The sequence below is a fragment of the Halictus rubicundus genome, chromosome 3 (assembly GCF_050948215.1).
Source record: "Halictus rubicundus isolate RS-2024b chromosome 3, iyHalRubi1_principal, whole genome shotgun sequence".
NCBI classification, from domain to species: domain Eukaryota; kingdom Metazoa; phylum Arthropoda; class Insecta; order Hymenoptera; family Halictidae; genus Halictus; species Halictus rubicundus.
Genome location: NC_135151.1, coordinates 23847583 through 23869464, shown reverse-complemented (window position 1 = coordinate 23869464; position 21882 = coordinate 23847583). Strand labels below are relative to the sequence as shown.

The window sequence follows — 21882 nt, the reverse complement described above, 5'->3', positions numbered from 1 at the left end:
ACTCAGCTTATATAAATAAGACTACCTTGCCGTCGGCTATCATGTCCCCGAATCATCTGAACATACATACATACAAATCATCTTACATACCAAATAATTTGTCAGAGATCAGTCTAGAGTAAGAGACCCAACTACTGTGCGGGTACCAATTACTCTGCCTATATTAATTACACTTATTTTTACAGCATAATGAATATTAAAATATACCTATCTATATATGTTGATTTTAATGAAGAAAATTTAACATCTCTTTTCTAATACTTTCTTTTTTTTTTATGCTTTAAAGATAAGTATAATTAATATGGGCACAATAATTGGGTCCCGCTTATCCTATTGGTTTCTTTATTAATTTTTTGCCCACTAATCAGATTAGTCTTCAGACAGGTAGACCATTTGAATGGGAACAGCTATATACATATCTTTATTGTTAATAATTGCATGGAAAAAAATCCCAGGACAAAAATGGAACTATCCGTCTCGTCGTTTTGTTATTGTTATTATGTATGTCGTGAGCGCAATAAATAGATTTCGAAATGAATGAAACGAAAGAATAAATGGAATTTTTGTTTCGAAGGCGACGCTTAGGGGTCTCGCGCGATTCGTAAAACGGTTCTCGCCGGTTATTAACGCCGGCAACCCCTACGGCGATAACGAATAAGAATGGCATTAATCGGTGATCGGTCCAATTTGAGTCGACGATTATTACACGGGCGGAGCCCCGTTTGAACAAACGATGAAATTAGATCAGATAGGAACTAACTTCGGAGATGACGGAAGCGTGTGGACACGTTCCAGGGCAAGACCCGCCCATATCACTGCACCGAAAGTTTCGAAAAAATTGTTCAATCGCAACGATTACCATAAATCACTAATCGATAACTTACGTAATACGAACGATTAAAAATACATCGTTAGAGTCAATTTGGATCACTTCCAAATTTTTGACGCTACAGTCGTGTGAGCAATGCTGGCGAGCCGTGTGTCGAGGCAAAACAAATCGAGCCGAATAAGTTTAAAGTAAAATATAAGTAACAGTTGTTGTTGTTGTCTATTGACCCATACCCCGCTATCAAGTGCAACTATAAAAGTGTGCCTGTTACACTGTATCGAAGTTCTTTTAAACCGTTCTGCAGCCCAATTACGGCAGTGGTCGAACGTGCGAATCCAAACCGCGTAACGAAGGACTCGTCGCGTTTTCACACATTTACCGATCGTTCGGATTCGTTGCGACACCTTGGAAATGCAAAGATCGTGTTTTCTAAAAAAAGAAAGCGTGTGCCCGTGCGTTTTCCACTCATAGACGTCCCGTACACTTTAATTGTGCATTACGGTTGTGGGAGAAAATTATCTTTGCTTACTGGGTCAGCTTGTAGTCACGGCGGAGAAGGGGAGGAAAAAATGATTACGATGACGAAGGTGCGTCGGACAGGATATAAATAATACAGACCGACTTTTATGCGTTTCCGTTTCCTGGAACGAGTCCACCATTTACAACATTGATATTCATCAACTGAAAGTACCATTGCCGCTTAGGTGTTTAAACTTTCCTAGGAGTATAGTCGGAATAGCGTGAAGCAAATATATGTAGGACTGATGACGATATTTCCAGAGAAACAATCTACTTTCGACGAGACACGTTGCTGCTCGAATATCTCAAACGAACCAACGCGCAACGCCGAGCGACGCGACGGCAACAGGGAAATAGGGAGAAGTTGTTTAGAATGGAGTCCTTGACCACATGTTTCAAGGTCATTGAAATCGGTGAGGACTCCCTACTCCAAATAATTACCAAATATTTTTTCGAATTGTGTCATATTGATCACACGTGTGTGCAACATCGTGTAAAATAATTGCGTAAAAATCGATACACAATAAAAATATAAAGGTAAAGATTTTCATCTCGCAGCAACGAGATTTTTTCGCACATTTTTCCGAATAAAAAGATTTCAGACCAATAAACCTGATCGAAAGAATTATAATTGATCGAAAACTATATACTGACAACGAAGCATTCTATGTATGTATGTACATATACTGTAATGTACGGTTCTCTTTTGTTTACCCTCTACGTGTCGAGTCTCTCCCCTATCGAATGTCCTACAAAAAATTGCGATACCGATGGTGTCAAATTACAACAAGGTACACGGATTGATTGGAAATGAATAGAATATAGTATCGACTTATTCCAAATAAGTGGAACGTCGATGCACGATCCAATAACTGGCGGCGTGGAACTCTATCGAATCGCTTTCGTACATACATATATGTGTATGTACATGTATCTACATACTTACATATGATTGAATAATTCTTGCCACAAGTGGGTGGATGGGATATGAACAGACGGCTAAATTATATTAGAGCACAGCGAGCTCGTCTAGATTAGCAACTTTGTTAGTTTCATGTAAAATACGGAAAAACATTAATATTGGGCAAATCGTATGTACAGGAAAAAATGACGAAAAAACAAGGATTCTTTAAAGAACAATGACAAAGAGTCAAAATTCTTTTCAAAAAGAGCACAGCGTACAATACTTTTAAAGCTTCGGTATATTTTTTAGCTTAATTACATATTTCCAACTAATTTAATCGTTTGTGACTTATTGATCCCGTATTTAAAATTACCTTGAAGGACCTGTGAACGCGTTGAAGCTAATAGATTGTTAACACGTTACTTGTCACGTCAGCATCTATAAAAATCTCACACTAATTAAAGCAATTTGTTTCATAAAGCTTCAGTCGAGAAATCAAGCTTTGCCGTAGCGATTGTTCTGTTGACCTCCTTGTACTTTGGAAATCCTTGCATTTGTTTCACTTAACACGCCTGACATAATTGAGGATATGATAATTCTCTGGAAAAATATGTTGAAAAGTTTTCTTTTTTTCTCTTCAGATTCATTTTTTTCGTTGAATTTTTGAATCGACGCAGAACGATGCCCCGTGAAGGCTTTTACCCTTCCCACGCACGCACAAGCGTGCAAGTACACGCGCGCCGCGCAGCCTCGATTACGGCATGGCAGGGTCAAAATCAATTGGTGCCTCAAGGCTACCGAATAATTACTCCTACCACCTTGCTCACTGTTCGTTTAATTGTTCCTCTATGGGCTTATTTTACCTTTCTGGAAAATCGATGGTTGAATCTCTAGCAAAATCTTGCTCTAAACCGTTTACTTTGAAAGCAAAAGAAATGCTATGGCGAATACATAGATCTGTCGCTTCGATCAGACTCGGCTCTAACAAAAATTACTTCGTTTCCTTCAGACATTTAGGACCAGCTTTTTTAAATCTTCTTACGATAGAACGTAACACGTTTGTTTATAATGGTACCGGTGTCTAAATGTTTATGATATAAAATTTTGTAACAACCCAGAAAATTTGGGTATATCCCCATAACTCGGGATAAATTATCAATAGGATAATTTTTGTTTTCGTTAGCTCTTTAGAATCTATATCAATTGATAAGAGCGAGCTGTAATTACGCTTCTTACGAACACAATACCAAGAATGTCAACGAGTATCGGTAATAACGTCCTTTGAAGTGTTCCTTTCTTTTCTTAATAAGGAACGTTTCCCAAGTGAAACACGCCGACTTCAATATTCGATAGATCTCGCGAAAATACATATTTGCCATATGAAATATAATGTATTCATTTCATTGCATCCTTCCGAAGAAAGAAAATGATTTTTCCATTTGACCAGCTCCCTTCGGTTGAAGAATTAGCACCCGGCAAATACGGGGTTTCGCTTTGGCGAGAGCCAACATGGCATGAAAACGTGGTCGTACATAGAAACTGGCGCCGGGCTGGTGTCACAGTCACGAATAACTGTATCAGTCAACTTTTCTTGCAGTCGCAGGTGTTCTAGAAGTATGCTGCACCATCGAGCAAAGTTTCGATCATGTAAAATCCATTCTAGAGCCTATTTTTCTAGAAGACCACCGCTGACCCGGTACCCTTAATAGCACCTCACCCTGTTTGCGAGTGATAAGAGCGTCGCTCGTCGTCCGTCGAGCTAATCGGTTTCGATCGTTCGGCAAATTTACGCATCTGTGTCAACACGCAAGAACCAAAACGAGGAACGTGCGTTCACGCGTTTGGCCCGAGACGACGGACGTTGTCCCGTACCCCACTTTCGGTAGCTCGTCGGATCTTGGACGGATTCTCCCTCCGCGTGTCGGATCGCACAATGGCTACACAGGTTGCTCGTAGAAGCCCCGGGACACGATCCTGTGTAGACACAGGCACACGCGGGGACCGTCCGCGGCTTGTTAAACGATGACTCGTACCAAGCAGGTAAAGGCGGGCGGGCGGGCGGGCGGGGAAGAGATTCGAATAAGGAGAGGGGAGAGGGAGAGTGAGTGTCAGCGAAGGGGAAGCGAAGCAGCGTGAAGACCGAGAGGGGAGCAAAGTAACCATAGTACGGAGGAAGATGGACAGAGAAAATGAGGATGAAGAATGGGTGGGGCGGGGGGCGGGGGGATATAATCGGTGACACCAAGTCAAAGGAGGGAGGGAGCCGAGAGCGAGGCCGGGGACAAAAAGAGAAAGAGAGAATGAGCTCCGGCACAGTTGGTTTTACCCATTTCAGTTTCACTCAGACCCCGGCCTGAAATCGCGCGAGTCCGTGTGCCGCGCCGTAGGTACCCACTTGAGCCCGCGACCTCGTGTCCGAATTAAAGCCACCGATTTTCCAGGCTGTCGCGCTCCGTGGACGTTTCGCGAAACCCCCGTTTGCGCCTTGAGAACGCGTTTGATTTTCCGCGACCGGCGCGCACCGTGCCCGACAGCCGACAGTCGACAGCCGACAGTTTCGAGCGTGCCTCGCGGAACGGTGTCACGCTTTTGTCGGTGTACGAAACGAGCTGCCGTAAACTGGCCGTGACCACCGAAGGGCGAGCTATCCTAGCATACGGAGAGAGAAGTGAGTACAGAAACCGTGAATCCCGCCGTTGCGTTGCAAATATGGAGCATCGATTTCGCCGCATTCCGATGCAAAACGCTTCGCAATCGCAGCTCGCGAAGCGATCCGATCCGATCCGATCCGATCCGATCCGATTCGATCCGATCCGATCGAATACGCCCGGGCCAACAGGCTGCGCGTCCCGATTGATCGAAATTGACCGATTCTGCCGCGAGAATCAACAGGCTACTGCGAATTCGCCGCTGGCTCAGCTTCTGTCCCCCGAACAATGGACGCGCTTCGTCCTTCGTCGAATAGATTGCAGATGTTGACCTTATCCTGTATCGAAATGATCGCTGATCGAATGACGGCCCCAGCAGCTTGGAACCATCGTGACCGGTGATGTCGCAAGTATAGTCGACTTGATCGCGTTTGCCGACGACTCGGGTGTTGTTGCGACTTTGAAAATCGTATTCACTTTTTCCCGGAGCGATAAGTTTGCGTTTCTCCTGCGAAGCTTGCAGGATCGTAAGAGAAAGGAAGGACGCGACTCGAAACGTTTTTTTCGGCACTGTAAATCCGTAGATCGCGATGGATCGGAATTTTCCAGCATCCATATTGTTACGGCATCGGCAGCATTGTTGCGAGTGTTGCGCGCAACAACTTACGTGCCGCGCCAAGCGTGTAGAAAACGCGCGCGTAATAGTAGATGCGCGAGCATCGTAACGCGGACATAGCGATCGCATGGGTGGAACTCGATGACCTCGGACGTCGTATAACTTTCGACCGACCGAAAGGAACCCTCCCGTCGATTTTTTCCTTGATCGTTCTTTTGTCTTCTTTTTACTACGTTTTCTCCTACTGTTTGCCCTTTCGTCCTTCTCTATCCGAGATAGAGTGCTCGGTCCACACCTTTGGTGTGTGGTGGCCACTGTATCATTTGCTTGCCACGTTTTTCAGTTTATCTTCTTCCTTGGCTGTCGGCTCAGCGACAATTTTCAGTGAGTTTCTATCTCGGGTCATTTAAGTTCATGTTTTCTGAAATAACCTGATACGGTATTTCTGAACTCACGATTCACTATTGAGAAAGTCTCGATTGAAAGTCTCTTCACGAATACTGCAGCAAACACTGCAAGTGTTGGTGTAACAGTGCAACTCGGTGGTTATTTTTTCGTAGAGGCTAATATCGTTTCTGTTTAATCCTAAAGAATTCGTCCTTGGATAGATTAATCACCACTTGTGAAATCGAGAACTATGATGACTAAACGCCGGCAAATGTTTAGACTGATTTGCATTATAAGCGATCGTCTGAAAGCCAGCGAATGAAGGGTTAAATAAACTGTAGAGAAACCTATATTTCATTTCTACCATTTATCCTTGCATTCGAAAGAAAGTATCTTCGACCCGGGTTTAAATGAATTGAAATTAACTTAGGAATTGACGTAGACTTCAACTTGTACCGAGAATGACTCCGAAGCAACTCCGCACCAAAATTTTAGCACCTTATCTACCGAAAGTTTATTAATAGACTTTCCAGTGTACCTACCCGAAAGAAGTTTGATAATTCTCTGTTAAATAATAATTGTAGAAAAAGCTGTCGCACCATGTTCGTCCATACATCAATTAGCTGGGTTATGAACGACATTTCTGTCGCTGTTGGTCAGTTTATTAAGAAATTCAACTATTAGAAAATAGCCGGTTAATCGACATCATTTAATTCGAGTATCTAATTCAGGCGATTATAAATGATAATGTATAATACATTACGAAATGTAGATAACTAACCTTGCTCTGATCCAACCTTACTCAATCTGCTCGATATTTATCCGTGCTCTAAAAATGCACGTACGGAATATCAATCGGTTTGAGTCGCAACAGAAAGTATCGCGTAATGTTAGTCCCTTCGGTTGTCATCGTTGTTACATTCGAATACCTACGACAGAGAAGCGTAGGATTTCCTTTTGTCTGGAGGAAATTTGTCGGCTCTGGAGGAAATATTTTGTCGGCTTGGCAGATTGTTGGACGCCCAAGGTATTAACAGAACGTGCAAATAAGAAATGTTGGTTTAATTTAGACCCGATAGTGCCGATCCGGTCGTCGCGCCGTGCCGCGCCGCGCCGCGCCGCGCCGGTCAGCGCTGGAAACGCAATGGCAGTAAGTACATATATGTATCGACCCGACCTTTCGAAAACAAGACCCAACGAAATCTGACGACAAATTCGCAGACACTGACAACTGACAACGTGTATGTATACGTCGAACTGCGGGACGACGCAACGGAGCGCGAATTTAACGATTTTCTCATCGTTGACTTAACCTTCGGGCCGCAACCTCGACGCAGAGTTTCGCCGACGCAACGTCCTGGCGTCGATTCTCTGTGGTTCCGCGGGGGGTTTTTTTTTCTTTTTCGACATAAATCAACGAGCGTTCAGCAAACGACGGAACATCAGCGCAGCGCAACGTCTCGGGAGAAAACGATTCGTGGAAAGTCACGACTGCAACCGTGAAACTCTCGGGAGCACCGCGGCGTGGTTTGTCGATGATGCGGGTATGCGCGATGATGTCAAGCCGAGCCGAGTTTCTGTTTTCGCTCGACGGTCTTCTGAATCATGCAGACTCTGCTTGTTACTTGCAGCCGTAGTTTCAATCAATCTTTTACGCAACACGATGGCGGCCACAAATAAGACATTCAATCCTGACCGTTTGGTGTTGTCGCTTCGCCTCATCGAATCAAATCGTTTTATCGCTTCCGAGCGAGGTGTTGTCGAGAATTCGCATGATCTGCTCTAGTTTCGATTCTACAGACACATAGGAGGAGCTGACTGAGCCGGAACTGACTGTTCTTCGCACCGATCATTTAACATTCCCAAGAGTCGATGTTTTAGAATACGTGGCTGTCGGCAAATGTGTGACACCAACTCCGGAAATCCGTTTCGGAAACCATTACGTTGATTGTTTGTTAATTATACGACACATTTCAGTAGATTTTGAGTACAACCTGACTGTTTGGTTCAAGTGGAAGATATGTCTGTGTGGAAGTTGTGTTTAAGGAAGACTAAGAACCTGAGAGTACATATATGTACATGTACATGTATGTATAGTCGTTACATGTTGCTTCTGTCTCTGTCCCCTCTTACATTCTATTCGTAGTAGTAGTAGAGTAGATATCGGAATCATATACTGACATTAGATTTGTGTTTGAAAGGTGGATGTAATTTTCAAAAATACAGATACCAGGATAATAGTAGGGGAAGTTATCAAATGCGTATTGGTCGAATGTCACGCTATTATTTGATCTATATACATACCTTTTGAAAAAGCGTACCAAATTTTTCTCGGAACGTAAAATTTCTTAATTGGGCACTAATGTCTTAGCGGGGCTATATCCTACATTTTCGGATTGAATTTCCATAAACTCTTGCAAGACGAACGCTTTTAGCGATTTCATCAAATTTCTTTTACATATTTAACCCTTAGCCCTCGAACTGCGACTGTAAGAACTGCGTCACTAAAAATTGCTGTATCGTTATACAAAATATTTGTTACATTATTAAATTTGTTTGGAGTTGAAATAGTTTCGAGTGCGAAGGGTTAACCCTACTTCGTTGACATTAACGTCAATCTTCTTCTAGTACATACCTACTCTGGAAAATGCTTGGAATTGGCTAGAAAATAATCATTTCGATCGAATGTTTATAACTCTGCATCAGAATGGACCCAGATTCAGCCACCGGCGGAGGCTTGGTTAGAATATCGCGCAAACCATCATATTCTTTAAGGATTTCATTAAAACGAGAGTTCCGAGAGTAATCTCAGATTCTTGTCAACATTGTTCCCGTCCCATCCGCTACACTTTTGGTCAGCTCTCGGAGCTTTCACGCACAGACTCGAACCTTTCTTTTGTTAGTACAATGCAGTTCCGCGGATAATTGCCTGGACGAAAGCGGTTCGTGGCAAAAGGCGTAGCCCCGGCAAGAGCTGCCAACGCGATTAAATAAACCGGCGATAAAATGCTTGATTCAAACGTCTGGTAACAAGGAAAAGGAGCAAGAGCGGTTGTTAGCTCGCCTGGCGGCGTAGCAATAAGAGTCTAAGCGACGATGCTCGTCGCTAAAGTGATCGATACGCGTCGAAGCGGCCGTTCGCAATTACGACTCGACGAGGAATTGCGTTGCTCTAATTAAGCTCCTTCGTTCGGTGTCGGGGTGCCGTTTAGAAGGGCCAAGATGCCATTTACGATGGCCGAAGACGGTGAAGGAAGTGGCGCGATGACGTCACCGGCCCGTCTCCGGTTCCTATCACCTCCACTATTTTCACGTTTTACATACATCGACCAGCGGATTACTTAATGCGAAGGGAGAAGCAAGCCACTTTCTCTCTCTCGTGTAATGTGTCTTTAAGGCAGTATGCCGGGTGCGTGACCGAGCCAACGGGTGAGCTTCGCGGCGTAGCCCGTTGCAAAACCGGTATATCTACGTATTATACTTGCCGGCAACAGTACGGTCACTCGCGTAACATGCAAACGATAGAATCGCTTCCGGTAGAGTAATTCCTCTTCGATATCGGCTATTCTGAGAGCGTCGGTCCTCGTTGTCTTCGAAAATTCGAAACCGACGCGCAACGATGGCTCGGCACACACCAACTCTCCACGAATTCATCCTCCACACTTTCACTGGTTTTCTCGCGGAGATGAAACCGCCAAGATGTTATCGAACGAACGGTTGATGCATTACCTTACCGGTCATAGGTTTCACCGTCGGGGATAATCTCGTAATCGAACACCGCAGTTTCAGTTCGGGTTCGAATCGGTGGGAATAAACGCGTTCTCTTCATTTTACACTTTCCATCGTTTGACCGAGCGTTTTACGAGTTCCCGCAAATCTGTGTTAACGATAGGTTCCGTAGTCCTACGAATAGAATTCGTAGTGCTTGATTACAATGAGGTAACTTTGATCGAGTAACTTCATTTAAAGAAAAAGTTGCGTCTGTTTATTGTTACTGTTAATAATCGGGCATTTCGTATGCAACAACGTAATACGTAGTTATCGGCTGCGAGAAGAAAAAACATATATTTGTACAGAAACCGAGTTTCGCGACAGACGATCGATACGGAAACGGGTTCTGCGGAGACGAAAGAGATCGATAAACGAGAAACGTACACACGCAATGTCACGTGAGAATGTTACTTCTCGGCGCGATGTAATAAGCGCGCGTCGATTATGATGTAACACGAATTAATCAAGGGTAATGAGCAACGGGAAATTAAAAATGTATGCGACCTTCGCGCGCGGTACACGAAATAGTAATATCACGCTCCGTGCACGAGGATTCGCTTTTATTATCTTTCCTGAACAATAGCCGCAGCGCGGAGCCGCGAGCGCGCGAGTCGGATCTGCTCAATCGAAGTGCGAAGAACTCACTCCGGAAACGTAGTCTCTCTATCTACACTGATCTCCCGATTAGACTACATCGCCGTGCATTTAAGTCGTGAGTCCATCGCGTTAACGTTAATCATCGTTGTAATAGGATAGGCAAAGTACAACCGTACCTTTGTTCGTGTCCTCGAACCTTTGCACGTGCGGCCTGAAAAAGAAAAACTAGATTGATACATTCTGCAAAGAAAGTACCCGGAATGTCTAAGTAAAACACAAACTGACTATTTATTCGCTAAAATTAATTTTGTCATATACGCCGACGCCTTCTCTCAGCCTTCAAAACATTTTTCAAAGGCTGAAGAAGGTACATGTGTGTATAGCCTTCTGTGAATTCCCTTTTATGGCTTGAATCGAAATATTTTCATACGAAACACGAAGATTATCAATTTCAGACACATTGAAGAACACTCGAAATGTCTGTTCACGACATACCGTTTCTACTTCACGCGAACACCGCACCGGCTCCTGCGTGCGAGAGAAACATTCTCTTTCATGCTTTCGTTTTATTTCTCCGTGCATAATCGTTCGTTTCTCGACTATACCGGCAGCCAGATACCGGATACATACATACTCTGCACGATTAAAAGTACAAATCGATGTAAAAGTTTCGCACCTGAACTCGATCAAAACGGAAACTGTTGCAAACTGTTGCGCCACAGTCTAGTCGGGGTCCCATCGCACGTCGACCGTGAAAAGAATAACAAGATAACGCGTGTTCGGATTAGGATGCAACAACGCGGGCTACAAAGGCTCGTCGTGATTCACTCGGACCGATAAAAATCGCTCACGTTGGAAAAACCGACGGGAGAACCGGCACGGCGCGGCCCGACGAAGCGATCGTGAAACGGAAAACGAGGCGATTCACGGAGTGTCGTCCATTACCTGAAAGTAACGCAATTATTTTTTCGGAACCGGGCTGCGGCCGGTTCCGAGCCGCCATCCAAAGTTCCGCATCTAGGTCAAACGCGTTGAAGAAAATTACACGACAAGGCGAATTAGATAACGCGATGACAATTGAATAATGTTGACGGTGATTAACTCGGGCCTGTTATGGCGACGACGAGCTACCTAGTCTTCGAAATGTAGAAATATGAGCAGGAGATACCATCTACGACTAACGATCGATGATTCTACCTCGGGAACCTTCTACGTGACCGGAACGCGAACTGCGCACGTTATTGTGCGCCTAGAACATTTTATAATATTCCACGGGCAAACGGGATTACACGCGTTAGGATTTTCTAGCCTGATACTACACCGATGGACAAGATCGTACGTGGACATTGAATATGATCGGGCTAAAGGCTAAACGCTGAACCCACCGAGCGAAAGCAACTGGCAGCTGTTGCGTTCTAAAAATGACAAGATTGGATTACTATTCGAATATAATACAGTATAACTTAATATAAAATACATGAATACATGTAATGGAACAAAAAACGGATAAACAGAAAGGTGCAATAAAGTACGAAAACACATTTACTACGGAGGATGTACAGTGTTTCCGGTTCCGATTCCGGTTCATCTCGAACCGTTCAAATACCTTGACAAATTTGAAGGATACGAAAATGTTTGAAAATTTATAAAATATTTCTCACGCATGTTTGTACATAAAATGCAATTAATTTGATACAAGTGAATTTCGGCAGATTACCGCTGAGCTACGGTGATACTTGTTGAATTTCGTGCTGTACACGAATTCGGGAAAAAATATTAGACATTCGATTTGAAAAACCGATGGTGACTTTCTATATCTCGATAAAAAAGCAACGTAACAAAGAATAGATTTCATCCATGGAAACCACGCAACGTTTGTTTGAAATTTGTTTCGTACAAGAAACAGCTTAGGGGTTATTTGAAGTGGTCATGTTACGAGACTCGGCCCTTATATGATCGTGAACTTTAGAAAAAGTACGAAGTGAATTCTCGATACATACATATATGTGAACAACACGGCCAGGAGACATACGGCAGCGAGCCGTGTTATGTTTACACTCATCGGCGTCCGAGGCCTCTCGAGCTTCGCGGCTCCTCACGGGCAGTATACCCCGCGGTAGTGGGGATTATTCCGCGACGTTTATCATCTAGGCCTTGGCGACATACATATACATATACATATACATATACATATACATATACATATACATATACATATACATATACATATACATATACATATGCATATACATATACGTATACGTATACGTATACATATAGAGAATTCAGTGTATATTAAAACAGAAAGCGCGCACGGCGCGGCGGGGCATAGAAAGCACGTACGCGGACAAAAAGCAGTTTGCGAACGGGCATATGCAATTCGGAGCGTACCCAGCTCGTGAATATCGTCTGACCGTCGATAAACCAAACCGTATAGATATTGTCCGACCGCGTCCGAAATGACCCACTTTTGCCGGCCTCGGAAAGTAAAGTCGCTGGTACGCGTCCATCTACGCGAAGGTCGTTGCTCATCGTGCCGGGGCAGGTGCAATATCTCCTGTCGGACCCAGCACCGTAAAAGTTTCCTACGTTCCGAAAGCGAGCCAGCAGCCTCGATCATCCCCGCGGCATGCAAAAGCGAATCAATCTCGATTTGTTACGTCATTGTAAATCCGCGAGCTAAGCTGGAACGTGCGCGCGTGATTCACATGGCAATACCGAGAGCTTACTCGTAGGCTCATAGGCCTCGATGATCTTGAAACCGTGATCCTGGAGCAATCGAGCGACCAACCCAACCACGACGGCAATTAACAGACGTGGAATCGTTTCGATCTTGCCCGAAGTTGAACAACGGTTTCGGACGTGCTCCGTTCGTGACGCTGCTTTCTTGCGTTTCCTTAAAACCACGTCCGTTTGAACCCCTTTGACCTCGAGTCGCTGATCGTTCGCAGCGATTTCTCGTCGCTTTGACCGGCAAAGTGGATGGTTTTTGCGAGTAGATTACCGTGAAAACTAGCAGTTGTATTTTTCAAAATTTATAGACACGTACCCTTCGGAAGCTCGGCGGCACGCATTCGTTCTTGGAAAAGTCGGTTCGTGGAAAATAGCGACGATGGTCTTGCCGATCTTTTATCTTCGATCTCCTTCGGGTAATGTTCTCTTTACACGATTGGTAGGATAATTATTACGTGAAATTTCTTCTTTAAAATGTTCGTGTAACACGATTCAACAGGATAATTGTTCGATGGGAATTCTGAAATAAAATAGGAAAACGAACTCTACGAATGAATAAACAGTGACGATAAATCTATCGTTACATTCAACGTACTTGTGTTTAGCATATTCGGGAAGGGCGTGTACACAAGGAACAGTGTCATTAGGCTTTCATGTTCAGTGGCTCGAGCTCATGATCCCTTTAAACACTGCACCTGGTTCGATCAAAGAAACCTTCAATCTCGACCGTTCCTCGACGGATAAGCATTGCACGCTCCACGAATCGAGGGGAAAAAGTTATCTTCTCTCTGCCAGGAGCGTGCACGACAAAGACGAAAAACGCGTCACGTGACCAAGCCCGCGACGAAAGCGTGGGGAATAGCGCGGTACAAGGGGAAATTAGAGTGGGGGAACAAGTCTTGATCCGGCGACTCAAGTGTCGCCTAATTTCCTCGTCTATGTACCACGCTATTTCCCAAGTTTCCGACCCGTTCCGTTTGTCTGTCGTGCAGGCTCCGGTACTGGCAGAGAGAGGCTAACTTTTTCCCCTTAATTCGTGCTCCCACCACTCATCTGGCGACATTGGACGACTCTACCCTCGACGTGCTCAAATCTGCGAATGAGCCAACTACAACGTTAACATAATGTCGGAATTATGAAATGAGTGGTCATCACTTGCTCGATAGAGTCTGCGACAATTCGAGGCGGCGCGGCGCGGCGCGATGGCTTTAGAGATTGCACGAACTGTGTGTTATGTGAAGCAACGTAAATCGTGTTCACGAGATGCGTGCGCACCGATGTCGAGCATTACAAAAGCTGTGAGTCACAGCAAGATGATGTAAAAATAGTGTCATTACTACTTTGTACGTGCACGGCTAGATCACACTTGAATTTATGTATTTGTTTCTTTCTTTTTTTGTTTTTGTTATGGACGTGAGAACTGTCACTGAAATTAGTCATTTCACCGCTAATCACCAACGATCATATGACTAGTGATCACATTAGTCGTATAGGTCTTGCCGTACATACATCATTACAGTTTCTTTAACTCGAAATGAAATAAAGTAATCCACGCGTAGATTCGGTAGCAAAATTCTTTGTCAATCTTTAACAATTAAGTTGTCTCGTTATATGTACCGTTGCTCAAAAAATCGAATTTGTTTAGGATTAATCGTTGCAATCGCTATGACAAACTTTAACTTTACAGCTTTGATTGCAATGGTGAGATTAGTTTAATTTTGTGGGATTGTTCGGCAGTCAATATGTTAACGAAATATGAAGCCAGAATTTATTAAAAAGTGCGAGGAAGAATAAAAAGATGAACAGAGAAAAAATACCGGTTGGACACGTGTTAAGGATCCTGATTTTGCAAGGGTTCATGTTTTTATGCATCAGACTAGCGATTCTCTTTTTCCGAACTTTTTTCTCCATCGAGACACGGGAATTCTCGAAGTAGCAATTAATTAAAAAAATACTTGACAATCATGAGATTCTGACAAAAACCTGTTTGCTTAAAAACAGATCTATTCGAATAAGAAACGAAACAAGGAAAAGACGAATGCAAATATCACGCGAACTATGAATGATGCGTCGTTTTACGTTCGTTATTTATTTAATCTTTTAAGCTATTGAAAAACAGTTTACAATTTTATTAGAGTTTTTATGAAAACAGCTATAAACATGAACAGTCCGTTGATTAATCAGTCAATCGAGTTTTGTGTTCGGACAGAAAAATTTCAGATACACCCAAGTTCCGCGTTGACGGCAGTTTTATGCAAAACAGTGCACCATTTATTTTGCCCGATGACTCACAAATACCTATTTTCTTACCTAACGAACGGAAACTATCTCGAACCGTTGTGGTAGACGCCAAAATAAAATTGATTTATGCTCAGGATTAACAATCTCGACAGCATCCGTTGAAGTAGGCAGTTTAGTGGAATTCAAATTCTATTTATGATTGTATAATCGACGCCTTGTATTTTACAAAACTTTCGAGAATCAGATTTTGCAAATCTCGAGATTTGCAAGTACATACAATTACTATGTACGTATATCGGATATTAAAGAGAACTTGAAATATTCTTAATACTACAGTCTGCTCTTTATAGCGAGCTATTATTTTTGTTATGGGTCGGTAATATAGTCAACTAATTTATGATAATTGGACCCTTTTATAATGATTCACTTTTTTAATTATCTTATTAAATTCAAATGAACGAATCAGTATCTTCGGATTCTTGGAATATTTTCACTATTTTAATTTGGATCTGCTCATTTTCGCCATAAATGCATAAAATCCGCAGTCTGATGATAATATATTGGAAAAGAAGTTATAGAAGATAACAGAGAACGAATTTATGTTACGGCCAAAAAATAATTTTGCTGCGCGTTGCCTCTTAATGAGAAAATATAATTAAATGAAAATTTGCTTGAGCGTGCTTCGCGATAACGCGACAGGGAACGCGTTAAAGGTTCAGTCGAAGGTTGTTGAACTCGGCTATACTGCTACCGATACGGAAAAATTACGACTAATTAAAAAAAGTCTTCGTTAGGCCGTATTGTTCGATTTCTGCTTTACCCTGTCGTTGATCGATCCGCATCAGTTGCTCGATATTACAAAAAGAAAAATGAAAAGTGAACAAACGGTTGCGTAATCACGGCCAATTGGCTGGAAGGTACACACTATGTATGTAGGCCGGCGCGGCGCGGCGCGGCGCGGCGGAAGGAAAAAATTGGGGACGATTACGCGGCACGTGGAATTACGAAGAGGTCTTTCTGCGTGTGATGTGACATCACCGCGGAAACAATTGCGAAGCAAACTTTGGCGATCGGTTCCCGATCGTGTTTGGGTATCACAACGCCACGACGCGACGCGACGCGACGATTGCGAGACCGGTCGATCCCAATACGGTCCCGGTTGCACTTGCAAAACAATGCTGCAAGGTTCGCGTCGAGCGCCGAGGCGTTCCTTTGCCTAATCGTAGGTTTGCGAAGTCACGCGATACAAGCGTTCGTACCTATGACTAATTCACGAAAGTGAAAAAAGGTGCCATCAAGCGGGAGAAAGGGGTTATCATTTGCGAGCCAGGATGTATAATAGAATCTCTTATCTGCGACCAATAGATCGCTGCGTTATTTTTTGTAATTTCATCGCGCAACGAACATGCTGGGTCTTTAAGCGACGTCTGCTGTTTACAGATCCGGAGATAGAGCAAAATGGGCTACGGAACGGAGATGGATGGCTGCGGACGGTGTATGAAGTACTCCCTTTTCTTCGTTAACTTCGTCATCTTTGTAAGCATTATTGACTATTTATTGGAACCGTTTTCGCCGTATTAGGCTTTCGTAATTTTAGTCGATCTTTAACGAGACCGTTTTACCTTCCTTATTGTGATAATGAATTCGAACGCTTTAGTTACTAACGTTGGATCACTGTTTACACACTACGTAATAGAATAACCGTTTCCGTATTTTGATTCAAGAAAAATTAATAGGTTTCCGTTTGAAGAACAGCTGCGCGTACATTGAGAAATATTTGATCCAGTTTAACGGTTCAGCAAAAGCAAATGAAATATAAAAGCGGTTAAGATTCGATTATTTTAGTCGATTTTAACTCTAGATAGCTAAGCTTTTATAAAAATTACTGGTTCTGGGACTTTTATCAAGAAACAGGAACGTGTTTCAGCTCGGCGGAGTGGCAATAGTTGGTCTAGCAGTATGGGCTTTGCTGGACAAAGTACCATGGATCGGCGAGCTGGTGGGCAACGATCTGTTGACAGGTGCGATCTACGTTCTGCTGGCCGGCGGTATCATCGTCGCTATTATCTCGTTTTTCGGATGCATCGGCGCGTCGCGGGAAGTCAAGTGCATGCTTCTCACGGTATGAAGCTCCCTTTCGCTCGTAGCCGAGCGCAGCCGTTACCCACGAGAATTCTAAATGACCGAATTCTGAACGATTTCAGTACTTTATCATCGTGTTCCTGCTGTTCGTGACGATGCTAATTGGCGGGGTCCTCGCGTACGTGTTCCGTGAGAAGTTGGTGAACACGCTGCAGAGGGAAATGTCGAGTTCGATGAGAGTTTACGATAGTCGCAAGTCTGTCAGGGAAGCATGGGACACGACGCAATCTACGGTGAGCACGTTCGAACACACCGATCATTTAAAAGCGATCCTCGCTTGCCCGCTGCTGGCCAAGAGAACTGGTTCTTAACACGCGTTACCTATCGGCGATTATTTCATAATTTTTAAATCTCTATGGTCCATGGATGACGAAGACTTTTTATTCGATCCTTCAACAGCAATTTCAATTGTGAACTAACGAGTCACCGCCACTTATGTTATTGAATCATTTCGTTGGAGCATTCTAATGTAAAAGAAGATTTCCGAGCTCCATTTTGATCGAGAATCCGATTAATAGGCGCTTCCGGTAGATAAACTGTTAAAGTGTCCAAGTATTTCAACAAGAAATTTCATGGAAGTACTATATTATTATCGATTTCTCGTGGTGCCATTTCTCACAGTCAGCAAATGTTATTCCTTTCGTATCTATTTTGAAATTATTCATAACGATGTTGGAAAATTTCAAAGTCTGATTTACGCGTCAGAATTTATGTATTTCCCAACCGTTTGAGAAGGATCGTGCTGAATCGCTAACAGCCTATTTAGTACAGCACACCTCGTTAACACACTGCAAATGGCCCACGAGAAATCTTGTTTTCACGTTTCACTGTGTTCAAGACATCTACGTGTAACCAAAGAGAATTAGTATTAATTATAGTAAAAAACTGTGCTCGAAGAATATCACTGCAACTATGTAACACCGAACAATTTTAGTTAATCATTCTACGTGACCAAGGAACGAGAAATGAATGGAATGTTTATCAAAGTCTGTGTTTGTGTTGTCGCGAAGATTTTCGAACGTAGCATTTCAATTTCAGTTTGCGTGTAAGTAGTTAGATACCTGTGATTAATGCGTGACATTTTCCCCTTGGATTTTTAGCTTCACTGCTGCGGCGTAACCGGATGGAGAGACTGGGGAACTCTGGGTCTGAATGTGCCGCAAAGTTGCTGTCGCGAAATTCAACCTGGCCAGGTAAAGATCAATTTGCTTGACGAGCTTGTTCTCGCGAATGGAAAAGTTAGTTGTCTACGGATCCGTGCATACGAGATTCCAGTAATTAGTGATTTACCCGGTGCTCGCGTCTGGATCCTCGTCTGGATCAATTATAATCTTCATAGTGGGAGAACGATAAATTATCCGCCTTCTCGTGGAATAATTGCCTCCGTCGCGGCTACTACTTGTAATTAATAAGTCGTCGTAATTAATATTTGCGAGGCGAATGGTTGCCTCACATTTCTATTTTCGTGCACTGTAATGTAGACACTGTGACTTCAAATTATTGTACAATGAATTCTCACGCAACATACAAATGTTCACTTAGGAACAACAATAAGAATGTATCGTGGTCTAAAAGCATATGAAAGTGCATTTCACTTGTAGAATAATCTGAGGAATAGTACTCGCTAATCAGAATTTCGTATGCTTTTTCACTTGAACATTTCGGTTACAGCAAATTAGATTATTGTATAAAATAAATAATCTCTGTTACTGTTAATCTCTGTAAAAAAAAAAGAAGAAAAAGAAAAAAGACTCCAAGACTTGAAGTACTTAAGGGTAAAAAAGGGGAGCAAAAATGTCCGACCAACGTGCGGTCCTAGAATCAATTCTTTCGATGTAAAATCGACTTGTATCGTTCACAAATATTGGATGTCGTGAGTGAAAATATCTTCGTAGAACGTAAACAAAGCGCTATAGCTCAAAGTTGTCAACGCAAACTTCTTACATTTCGTTTGCGTCTATGAAGTCTGTTGACATTATTAAGAAGTTTGTGTTGACCACCTTGAGCCAGTGTGCTTCCGAATAAAGCTCTTCGTTTCGGTTCTCTACGAAGACGTTGTAACTCGGGACAGCCGATGCTCGTCAATGATATGTAACGTCGATTAAAAAGCTACCAAGAAGGTGTATGGGGTTAAAAACTAATAATCCCCGAGATTAGGAATAACTTTCGTTTGAAACATTTCTTTACGCAACAAGTAGTTGACGAATAAATTTCGGTGGTGCAATAATTAAGTGGTTCACCATGTATAATTAATCGTAGTAAAATGGTAGACGAGGAAAGCTCGTAATTGCGGATGATTTACAATCATGATTTCCTTGGAATTCGGATCTCTCGGTTTCGCGGAACATTGTCGGTTCACAATTACCCACGGTCGGTTCAACAGGTCTCTGTATTCGTACCAACGAACGATAACGAATTTCCAATTCGAATTTGCTTTCAAGGATGATTGCTCCGACGCAATTTGACCGAAACAATTTGATTCGGCAGCAAATTTCGAAATATCGACGACCTATTATCGATTACGTTCAGAAAAGCCTCTCCGCTCTATCGCAATCTCTCGGTCAGCCTCGGCATTGTTTCGCCTCTCACGCTTTCACCGGCTCGGCTCGGCTCGGCTCGGCTCGGCTCGGCTCTGCTCGGCTCGGCTCGACTCGATCGACTTTCCCAAGCCGAACCGTTTCTCATGCGGTTTCTCATCGATCTGTTGCAGCGGTTCAACTGCAACGCTGGACCAGACACGGTGAATCCCTCGAATGCCTATCTCGAAGGTTGCATCAACGGAACGCGGATTTACATGCAAAAGCACGCGACGATCATGGGTGGCGCCGGTATTGCAGTCGCGTGTCTGATGGTAGGAAATAACTTTCTCTGTTTGCGGTTTAGCATAACTAGACTGCGGATCTTCGTGCAAAAGAACAACTGTCTGTATTTTAACTCCAAGACACCGAAGCTACAACATAGTCATTCGCTTCTGTCCTGAGTAATCGTAATCAAATGAAAATGTTTTTATTCTATTTTTCATTTGACTCACTGATTTTCATCATAAATGCACGAAATCCGCAGTCTAAACGTAACAGACCTATTTTCAGATCCTCCATGTTACTACAAATTCTTTACGGTCATATCAGTCTGTTCTACATACATACATTTCGATTAAATGAAGTATCGTTTTCTGTATTTCAATTAGCCTAAATGATCACCCGTAGCAAGACGTTTTAAAGAAGATTTAAAACTTTGTACAATCAATTTCATTAAAAATATTTTTATTTGGCGTGGTGTAGCCCACGTGTCAATCGTGTCTTGTTCGCGTGACAAACATTTATAAAGATGAATTATGATTTTAAAAAATTGAAAATTTGATACTTCAATTTTGAGTAGGTAACCGGAGTGGGTTAATATAATATACATATATTTGAATTGGCAACGATTTGATTGCAGTTCTTCGGACTGATATTCTCGTGCGCGCTCTTCAAGATGATAGAATGACGAGGGGGTGATGTGGTCTAAAGACACCTCGGTACTTCGGGGCAAAGCTAATGAAGACCAAGTGGATGTCAACCGTCCTCGAGCGACTCATACGAATTCATAATCAACGTCATCATCGTCATTGAGTGTACCTAGCTGAAGTATAAAAATCAAAATGCATCTCCACGCGCATCTACACTTTCAATGTACAGTTCTCATCGTTTTGTTACATTTAGCATTACTCGGTGTACCTTTATTTACTTTCTTTTTAACTTTCTGTAATTTATAGAGATATATAAGGTAAGCGTTCTTGTTTAAGTGTACGATGTATTATATACATATAATTATTGTGGTTAATACTTTGTGTACCTTCCGCGCGAAATAAATACAACGTGTACGAAGTAACCCAGTATACATATGTATGCTCGAGAATTTCGTTGGAAATTTTACCAGTTTACCGTAGTGATATTTACCAATATATGTAAATTGTCTCTGAACAAACAGATTTCAATAGAAAGTCTTTTTCATTTTTGTGTTTTACGTCGCATCGAGGCTCTTCTGGTCATTAGCGACAGCTTGTCCTACAATAATTATCTGTTTATGTTTCTTCTTATGGTGGTTGTATTTTTTTGCAAAGATTACTTCATTCCTATAGAAACTTAAGCGTAGCTTATCGGTTCTGTCTTGTCTGTATAATATTGCTACATAGGTGAAAACGACGAAATTTTGTTTCTCGTCGACATGTATAAAATATGCTTTTTATCAATTAATCAAACGATCCATTTCTTTGTCTTAATCCCAGAAGAATCCGTAGAAAATACATAGATTTTTGTTTTTTGACTACGAAACGCTCCAGAATTTTATGACCGTGGTCCATCGTCGCTTTCTATCCATTATTCGTACCCCAGGGACTACAAACTCTCAAAATGATTCTCGGATTCGGCAGATAAAGGATTTTACTTTTCCATTCACGCGGGATCGTTCAGTCTCCCCGTGTTTACACCAATCGATCCGGAATTTCCGACACGGC

The 21882-nt window shown here is 42.7% G+C and overlaps 1 protein-coding gene across 1 annotated transcript; it reads left to right on the top strand.

Moving 5' to 3' along the window:
- Positions 1-4585: 4585 nt before the first annotated feature.
- Positions 4586-21627, top strand: Tsp74f (Tetraspanin 74F). The gene is made up of 7 exons (XM_076786091.1): positions 4586-4920; positions 16686-16781; positions 17173-17367; positions 17450-17620; positions 18488-18580; positions 20098-20238; positions 20826-21627. The coding sequence occupies exons 2-7, from the start codon at positions 16704-16706 to the stop codon at positions 20871-20873; spliced, it is 726 nt and encodes a 241-aa protein (XP_076642206.1). The 5' UTR covers positions 4586-4920; positions 16686-16703; the 3' UTR covers positions 20874-21627.
- The last annotated feature ends 255 nt before the right edge of the window (positions 21628-21882 follow it).

Bases quoted from the DNA above. Each gene is read 5' to 3' on its own strand.
- Tsp74f (XM_076786091.1), top strand. From the start codon at position 16,704: ATGGGCTACGGAACGGAGATGGATGGCTGCGGACGGTGTATGAAGTAC. The intron at 17,621-18,487 runs GTGAGCACGTTC...TTGGATTTTTAG, and splicing joins GGGACACGACGCAATCTACG to CTTCACTGCTGCGGCGTAAC. The intron at 18,581-20,097 runs GTAAAGATCAAT...GATCTGTTGCAG, and splicing joins GCGAAATTCAACCTGGCCAG to CGGTTCAACTGCAACGCTGG.